The sequence below is a fragment of the Macadamia integrifolia genome, unplaced genomic scaffold (genome assembly GCF_013358625.1).
Source record: "Macadamia integrifolia cultivar HAES 741 unplaced genomic scaffold, SCU_Mint_v3 scaffold2718, whole genome shotgun sequence".
Taxonomy (NCBI): domain Eukaryota; kingdom Viridiplantae; phylum Streptophyta; class Magnoliopsida; order Proteales; family Proteaceae; genus Macadamia; species Macadamia integrifolia.
The window spans coordinates 22,556-31,956 of NW_024868909.1; the positions used below are offsets into that span (position 1 = coordinate 22,556).

General features: G+C 37.8%; 1 protein-coding gene across 2 annotated transcripts; it reads right to left on the reverse strand.

Moving 5' to 3' along the window:
- Positions 1–7,757: 7,757 nt before the first annotated feature.
- Positions 7,758–8,278, reverse strand: LOC122067113 (protein POLLENLESS 3-LIKE 2-like). 2 transcript variants are annotated; one of them, XM_042630961.1, is made up of 3 exons: positions 8,206–8,249; positions 8,161–8,175; positions 7,758–8,011 (listed from the first exon to the last, which is right to left on the reverse strand). In XM_042630961.1, exons 1-3 carry the CDS (start codon positions 8,215–8,217, stop codon positions 7,772–7,774), a joined length of 267 nt encoding a protein of 88 aa, XP_042486895.1. In that variant the 5' UTR covers positions 8,218–8,249; the 3' UTR covers positions 7,758–7,771. The 2 variants fall into 2 exon arrangements, with proteins under 2 accessions (XP_042486895.1, XP_042486894.1); XM_042630960.1 differs by having other exon boundaries at positions 8,161–8,278.
- Positions 8,279–9,401: the final 1,123 nt, after the last annotated feature.

Below are 9,401 nucleotides of genomic sequence, written 5' to 3' on the forward strand. Positions count from 1 at the left end.
TAGATTTTTATAGTGAATTAGGAGTCTGAAAGAGGATCTATAGGGCTAATAAGAGAATAGAAAATGACTCTATTAGGGTAGGTTTAAACTCAAAAAAAAATTATTTAATAAATGAATGTATTATTATTGACTTTTAGGACTTCTTAATAGCTATGAGGGAACCAATATCGCACTATGAAGAATGTTAGCAGTGTCAGATTGTTAGGGTGAGTGAGTGCCCCTCTATCTTGCTTCTTTTGGTGTGTTTATTCTTGTTGTTCATGCATTACTTGTTGTGTTTGTGCATATGCATTTATTTTCCTCATTTGCATCAACTTTCATGTTTGTGGTATGATGGAACTGATGGTGATGGAAATGTTGACGGTAAGGCAAGTGAGATGTGTCATAAGCTGGTGCCCATGTATGCATGTGTGGTTTGGATGATTGGTTGTGCATCATTTAGTATGTTAGCTAGGTATCACAACCTTAAGTACTACATGCCTTGTTCGTGGGGGGTTAGGTATGGACTAATCCTAACATATGTGGTTGCCTGATCCGCAATGTACTTTGTGATGAGATGTGTGATATCAACTATGGATTTGGACAGTGTACGATGTACTGTATGCCTGGAGGATATATTTATTATACAAGGTTACCTTTTAGGGGTTAGCCGGGGGACTAAGGCTCTAATCGGGATCGGCTAGCTCCTGCCTACAACGAGATTGTATTCCTGAGAGCCCAACATACAAGATAAGGAATGTCACCTATGTTGCCTAGCACTGTACCCATAGTTGATGAGACTTAGTAATGGACTAGGGAATTTGAATAGTTAAATAAATGGACTCATGAGCATCATTCTTATGTGTGGAGCATGCATTACATATGGATACATGTGTTTGTTCTACCCCACCCTTCACTGAGCATTACTAGTGTTCACCCCCTTTCCTTTGATCTATAGATGAGGAAAGCAGTCATCTATAGATTACTAGTTCTGAGCATGATGTTATGGCTATGGATCAGTTGGCTTGTATACAGGATTTTGAAGATTTCAGTCATGGACCTAAATGTGAGTGCGATGATTGTGTTTATGGTGGATAATATTTATGAGATCTGATGATTATGATGATTCTTTTGTGTACATATGGATATGGTTATGGAAATCAGTTTTTTGGTGGTTCATACTACAGGTGGGAGACTTGTTATATATGATCAATGGAAGATACATTTTGTGTAATTAACAGGTTGGAGAGAGAAGTTTAATGATATGATAGGTGGGAGACGTAATAACCTAGAGGGGGATGAATAGGTTATACTAGTGGAAATTTAATTCTTTTTAAATTATTATCCCAAGTGTGATCATAAATGAGAATACGGAATGAAACAAAGAACTCACAATGACATAGCACTAAGAATTGTAGTGGTCCGACTCAACCTGAGTTTAGTCCACTTCCTTTAAGAATCCTCTTATAAGGTATTCCACTAGTTCTCCCTTTCAATACAATAGGGTGAGAAGAAAACCTTTACAATATTTTATGGATAAAAGTACATTTACAAATCCCCTTTACAGGCAGATAGGTGTATTTACAATCTCTTTCACAAGAAGAGAGGCACCTTATTCTATTTAGGATAAGCGGATCCTTATACAATCCTAAGTACAGTCTAGAATTGTAAAACAAAAAATAGAAAAAGTGAAATAAAGAGGATTACCTCTTGTGTGGTGCAAATGATGATAGTGAAAATGAAATGATACACCTCTTAAAAATTCTTCTCTATAGCTTTGACTTGCATAGTGAGAATGTGGAAGACTTGATGGGGACTTGAGCTTTTCTATGTAATGTGGAAGACCAAACTGCTTAGGTAGGGTAGGATGGCCTTTTTGACTTTGGTATGCTCACAATAATGCTCTTAATGCTCAGACTTAATTGATAATTAATTATGAGCACCTTGTGTATTTATAGGTGAGATTAGGAGAGCATTTTAGGCAGTAAATCATACTCTAATGGTCATATTCTGGGTCCATCGATCGACTATCATATGTAGCCAATCGACCGAAAAGAACCATGGGAAGATAAAACTAGCTGTTAAAAGTGATCCAGGTAGGTGCCGGTCAACCAGATGGTCGACTGAAAAGAGCCATTGGAAGATAAAAACTAGCCATTAGAAGTGATCCAGGAAGGTGCTAATCGATTGGGACTTTCATCCGATCAATCTACTATGGCCTAGGATAGGTTCAGTCGACTGGGGCTTCCAATCGATCGATAGCCTATAGTTCTGTCATGTTTGACACAGACAATTATCATACTAACCAGTTGCCAGTATTTTGGCCATAAATGTTTTGTCTGACATCAGATTGACCTGATTCAAGTTGTCTTGAAATTGTGACTCAATTTCCTACAACTTTTATGGGGTTGAAATTGTCTGCAATTCCGATCTTGTACAATTCCGTGCAATACCACCTTCAGGCGGTGACACGTGTATTGATACCAATACAATAGTCTAGATCTGGTACAATTAATGAAACATTAAATCAGTGAAAAGACATTTAAATCAGATCTGGACCATTGCATTGGTATCAATACACGTGTCACCCCCTGAAGGTGGTATTTTACAGAATTGTACGATATCGGAATTGCAGACAATTTTTTTTCACTTTTATGAGGTTTCATCTCCTAATACCAATTCTAAGGCTTCCCAAAATTCCCTCGAGCCTGGTTAAAGTGTTTTTCTCAGAGAACACAGAACATAAATATCTAAGTATGTTCTACACCACCTATGGACTTCCATGCTTGGTCAAGGGATGTCCTAAAGTCATTCTAGTATGATGATATGTGATGCATTAAGTATGTGCACATATACATATAGAGTATACAATATACAAAGAGTACTATACTATCCTAGGGTCTTCATCTTGACTTGAGTCTTGAAGGCATCATCATTACTTGATTCTTGAAGTTTCTTTGTCATCACTTGATTCTTGAAGTCTTCATCATCACTTGTAGCTTCCACTCTTGATCTTCGTGTCTTGACTTGATGAATCAAATATGCAAATTTGAAGCAATCCTTTTGTACTAACCACCACTTAACACATATAGTTAGAGTAATGGGTTGTTTGTTATCACCAAAACATTTATAGGAGTTTTGGCATATTCCCAACAATCTCTTCCTTTTTGGTGATGACAGACAACCATAAGAAATGACAGCATAAATATTTTACTATTTCAACATAGGCAGTCATGTTATTTCAATAGCAAGTTTCAATAGCATATACATATATCAAGAAATCTTCTCCTCCTTTTGTTAACAGCAAAAAGGTGAAAAAGACACATGCATAACAGTTGTATAACGGCTATAAAACATGCTCCCCTTGAATTTGTGCCAGGGGTAGGAAAAGAAATTCATCACCCACATTATAAAACTAGATATTATAAAATAGAAAGTAGGCATTAACAAATATAAAAGAGGTTCAGCACATTGGATACCACATAGAAAATGTAAAAGAGTTCAAGCTCATCAGTTAGACACAACTTAACATAAAAACATTAACTATATAAACTATATAAATACTAGTGGTTCTTCTACTCTTCTTCATCCTCATCTTCAGCTTCATCTTCTTCCTCTTCTCCGAGCAACTTCAAAATGGCATCTTGCTTCTTCTCGATCTTTTCCAGTAGGGTAAGGATTTGTGATCCAAGCTTTTTAAGGTCAGTAGTAGTTGCAAAGGCCTGCGAGGATGCACTTCCTTGCCCTTCGTCTAGGTAATGCTCAACAGTAGTCTTCCTTGATGTAGTGGTCTCCCTAAGGAGGAGGTTCATCTTGCAAACGGTTGAGATGCCAATTTCTTGGGAAAAGGCTCAAAGATTTCATCATATAAATCCACTTGAAAGTAATCCAACACTTGACAGATCATTCTTCTATAGGGGATATTCCCCTTCTAGAGTTTCTCCATGGGCAATCATGGTCTTGAGTAGGATGTAGGGAAGATTGACACTCATGGTCTCACAAACACAATAGGTAAGGTATGCATAGAAAGGTGAGACCTCATCTCTGTGACCACCTTTTGGCAGGATATTGTAGGAGATGATGTGGTAGATAATTCTCCCCAAATCAGTAAGTTCAATGGTCATCTCCCATGATTGTATACCTAGTGAGAGAATTGGTGTTGATGGTTCTTCCTTGCTCAATCTACTGAGGAATGAACATCTCCCATGATTCTCAAGCAATAGATGAGGAGAACCATTTGTCTGCACTTGAAACCTTCATCTTCCCTTTCTATGCAACGTGCTTCCTTGCCTTGGTAGGACGTTGAGACTCCATGGAGAGGAAGAGCTAAGAGATTGAAGGAAATCAAGGATTTTTGGGAAAGGTGGAGACCTAGTAGATCTAGGTTTTAGATTGAGTTTAGGCTAGGGTTTTGGGAGAGGAATAGTCAAAATAGGGTTATAAGGGATTTGATTCCTTAAAGTGAAGAAAAAAACTAAAAAATCGAGTTTTAAAGAGCCTAGATCTCAATTTTAGGCGACAAAGGTCGATCGGTAGCTGGTGGCGGTCGATCAAAAGACTATTCGGTCAATGGAGGTCAACTGACTCATTCTTGGCGATCGACTAGAAGATAGTTTGGTGACTGGCAGTAAATCGATATCTGCAAGATTTGCCAGAAAAACTCAAAAAAAGTGATTTTTGAAGGGGGTTTTAAATTCGGTTTCTCAGGGGCTTGAGCATGAATGGGAATTGATTTCTTCTTCACCCATATGGGTTGCAAATTCTGAGCTCCTTTCTTAAGGTGCAAAACCTTCTTCACCTAGAGGTTTAGTGAAGATATCTGCAAGTTGTTTCTTAGTTTTAATGTACTCAAGGGAGACATCGTCATTCTGAATGGTATCTCACAGAAAGTTGTGTCGAATGTCTATGTGCTTTGCCCTTAAGTGCAAAATGGGGTTCTTACTCAAGTTAATGGCACTGGTGTTATCGCATATAAATGGACATGATTCGAACTTCACTCCAAGGTCTTGGAAAGTTTGCTTCAGTCAAAGGATTTGGGCACAACACCTACCAGCCACAACGTATTCGGCTTTTGTGGTGGATAAAGCAACAGAGTTTTGTTTATTGTTAAACCAAGAGACAAGGAAAGAGCCAAGGAAGTGACCAAGTACCATGGTACTTTTTCTATTGATATGGCAGCCCATAAAGTCAACGTCTGAGAAACTGACTAAGTTAAGGGGTTGGTTTTTAGGATACCATAATCCCACATCACATGTGCTTTAAATACTTAAAAATTCTTTTTACGGTAGTGAGGTGAGATTTATTAGGATCGGCTTGAAATCGCGCACATACACATATGTTGTACATGATGTCCGATATACTTGCCTTTAGATATAGAAGGCTCCAATCATACCTCTATATCTAGTAACATCCTCAGAAATACCATCTTCGTCCTTGGTGAGCTTCAAGGATGAACTCATAGGAGTGTCTACAAATTTTTTACTGTTAATGTCAAATTTCTTTAGAAGCTTCTTGATGTACTTACTTTGGTTTATAAAAATTCCATTATCAGTTTGTTTAATTTGAAGTCCTAGGATGAAGTTCAGTTCTCCCATCATACTCATTTCAAATTCATTTCTCATCTTCTTACTAAAATTAGTAAACATGTTTTCATTGGTTGAGCCAAAGATGATATCATCTACATAAATCTGGACAATAAGTATGTCTTCTTTCTTATTCTTCACAAATAGGGTAGTGTCAATCCTCCCTCTTGAGAAGCCACTTTCAATTAAGAAAATGCTTAATCTTTCATACTAAGCTCTAGGAGCTTGTTTGAGTCCATAGAGGGCATTCTCAAGATGGAAGACGTGGTTTAGACACTTTGGGTTTTCAAAACCAGGAGGTTGAGCTATATACACCTCTTCTTGAATGTAACCATTCAAGAATTACATTTAAGAAGGCACTTTTTATATCTATTTGATATAGTTTAAAATTTTTATGGCATGCAAAAGCGAGTAGCATTCTTATAGATTCTAGCCTTGCTATAGGTGCATAGGTTTCATCATAATCTATTCCTTCTTGCTATGTTTCCATCTTCATCAAGTTTATTATGAAAGACCCACTTGGCACCAATGATGGTGTGGTGGACAGGTTTTAGGACAAGTTTCCATACCTTGGTTCTCTCAAAATAATGAAGCTGTTCTTGTATAGCAACAATCCAATCACCATCTTTTAATGCTTCTTCTATGTTCTTTGGTTCAATCCTTGAGATAAATGTAGTATGGTTGCATATCTCTCAAGATTTAAATCTAGTTTGGATTTCTCCATCTAGATCCCCTATTATGTTTTCTAAGGGATGATTCCTATAGGGAATAACTTCCTTAGGCAGTGTTTCTACTTTTTTAATAGTAATTTCTTTTGCTTTTTCTTTAGGAATATCAAGAGAAATATCATTTACTTTGTTCTTTATCTCATCAAACATAGCATCATCGTCATCAATGAGAGATTTATTCAAGTCATTAGGCAGTGATTCATCAAATCTAACATTCATGGATTCTTCAACCATTGATGACTTTATATTAAAAACTCTATATGCTCTACTGTTAGGAGAATATCTTAAGAATATTCCTTCATCAGATTTTGCATCAAATTTTTTAAGATAATTTGTAGTGTTTAGGATGAAATGTTTACAACCAAATACCCTAAAGTAGTCCACCTTTGGTAGTTTACCAAAGTACAACTCATATGGGGTTTTGGAAAGCAAAGGTCTGAGAATTATTCTATTTAGCACATAGCAAGTTGTATTCACAGCTTCAGCCCAAATATATTTAGGCAAGAAATACTCATTGAGTATTGTCCTAGCTGTCTCTTGTAGTAACCTATTTTTCTTTTCAACAACCCCATTAGATTAAGGTGTTCAAGAAGCGGAGAAGTTATGGCCAATTCCATATTTATTGCAATATAAGTTAAACTGACTTATGTTGTCAAATTCTCCTCCATAGTCACTCCTTATAGAGGTTACTGTATACCCTTTCTGATTTTGTAATCTTTTACACAAGCTTACAAACTCATCAAAGGCAACATTTTTATTTTTAAGAAAAATAGTCCATGTGTATCTAGAGTAGTCATCCACAATTATAAACAAATCCAAGTGAAAGAGTTCCAAAGGTCTTGATGAAAAAACAATGTTCTTCGACCTATGGAAAACCTTGGTTTGTTTGCCTTTTTGACAAGCATCACAAAAATTATTTTTCTCATATTTGATCTTAGGAAGGTTTCTAACAAGATCCTTGGATGCGATGGTTTGAATTAACTTAACATTTACATGTCCAATGAGGATTCACTATGGTTAGAGACCAAACATGCATTAAAGGTACTTGTTTCCTCAAGCATGCAAACATAAATGTTGTTCTTCCTAGATCCTTTTAAAATGAGATCATTATTTGCATCTTTAATATAAGGGTAATTTACAGCGCCACCCCCTGAAGAATGCCAATATTAGAGGGACACCCCCTCTCTTTCACCAAATTGGACTCGGACCCCTTGTCGTCAGTCACTGTTAAGTGTCAACTTAAAATGACCATTATACCCTTGCTATTGAAAAAACTCATATTTTTACATTACAGTGAAGCTTTCAATTACGGAGAACCACAGATTTCAGCCATAATTTGTCGGATTTCCAACCAAGACCACCACAGACTGTAGATTTCGAACAGATTGAAGGAAAAAAAGGAGAAAAAACGTAACCTTCGATTATCTTCTCCGGCGGATCTCCATCGCCGGTATTTGAATTGATGCGACATAAGAGATGAAATCAGAAAAGAAAAGAAAACAAAGGAACCTTGTAAAGATCCAGAAGAATATTATCCAGAGACTCTTGTGCTTGGTCTGAACACCGACTTCTTAGTGACTTAATAGCTTCAATGGCTTCCTCCGCCCTATTCTGTTGTTTCATCACAATTGCCACATCTTTAAGAGCACTATCAACTCTATCTCCAGCATTAATTGCAGCCCAAAATAGAGGAATCGCCCTTTCTGGGTCCTTGTCCATCAACTAATCCATACAAATTAGAAAGAAAAGGGTTAATTTCCATTAACTAAAGCAGAAATAAATGTAGGAAAATATAAATTTTGAACAAATTTTGGGGTTATTGGTTCTTGAGACAAAGAAATATGCCAAACCCCATAAAGCTTGCTGCTAACCTGGACGTTTTTGGCCTTCACGTAGGGAGTATCTCCAACTGGGACCTTATGTGTCATATGAAAAGAATCTGAGTGAATTCTGGGGATCCCAATAGGCTTCGCTGGGGAACAAGGAGCAGATTTGCAGGGTCTGAAACCTGGAGGGGCGTTCCTTAGATCTTGCATCATCTTAACTTCTAGGATTTCTAAGCAGTTCACTCCGATGAAGGATCTATCGGTGGCGGATATGGAGCAGAGGCGGCGGCGGGACTCCTCTCTTCCCTCTTCTCTCTCGTTCTCCCAAACTCGGCGACGGCTTTGGTCATGGCGGTCAGTAGTTGTGGCCGGATCTCCATCGCCGGTATTTGGATCGATGAAGCCGGATCTGTCGGTGGTGGATATGGAGCAGAGGCTGCAGCGGGACTCCTCTCTTCCCTCTTCTCTCTCGCTCTCCCAAACTCGGCGACGGCTTTGGGAGTTCCCTATTTTTAAGGGAAAAATGGTATTTAAGAAAAATTTGAATTGCTGATGTCAGCATTTTTTATATATTTTGTAACGATGACTGACGGCAAGGGGTCCGAGTCCAATTTGGTGAAAGAGAGGGGGTGTCCCTCTAATATTGGCATTCTTCAGGGGGTGGCGCTGTAAATTACCCTTAATATAATTGTGAGAAACATCAAAATCTAGTTTATATCCAATACCACATAGCTGACTCACACTCAGAAGATTATAATTGAGATTTTTCACATAATAGACATTAGATATGGATAAACCTCATTCTAGCGATTTTTCCTTTACTGTCATCTCCAAAGGAGACCCATCCTCTATCGTAGTCCTGTAAGCTTGAGGACAAGTTCTTATTGGATGTCATATGTTTGGAGCATCCACTATCAATTATCCATTCAGTTTCCTCCTTATTCTTCATGCATACCTACAACAGCAGTTCAGTTGTACATTAGTCCCCATAATCTCATGGGTCCGTCATTATTAGTGTAAAATGTCCCTATTGGGACCCAAGTGGTCTTGTACTTTTTAGGTCTTGAGATGACCTTGGGTTTCCTTGAGTCCTTTGAGGCCCAAATGACCCATTTGGTCTTTGAAAAGCATAATACACTTGAGGTCTATATGATCTTTGGGTTTGGTATTTCTCATAAGGTCTATGGGACTCTTGAGGGTATTTCCTATAGCCTCGGTATTGCCTTTGGGTCCTTTCAATGGAGTAACCCCTTCGTGGTTGGGTTCTTCTATATCTCGGCATAGGT

Coding starts and splice junctions, on each gene's coding strand:
- LOC122067113 (XM_042630960.1), bottom strand. CDS start 8,217: ATGACACATAAGGTCCCAGTTGGAGATACTCCCTACGTGAAGGCCAAA. Junction 8,012..8,160: donor TGAAGGCCAAAAACGTCCAG/GTTAGCAGCAAG, acceptor TGTATGGATTAG/TTGATGGACAAGGACCCAGA.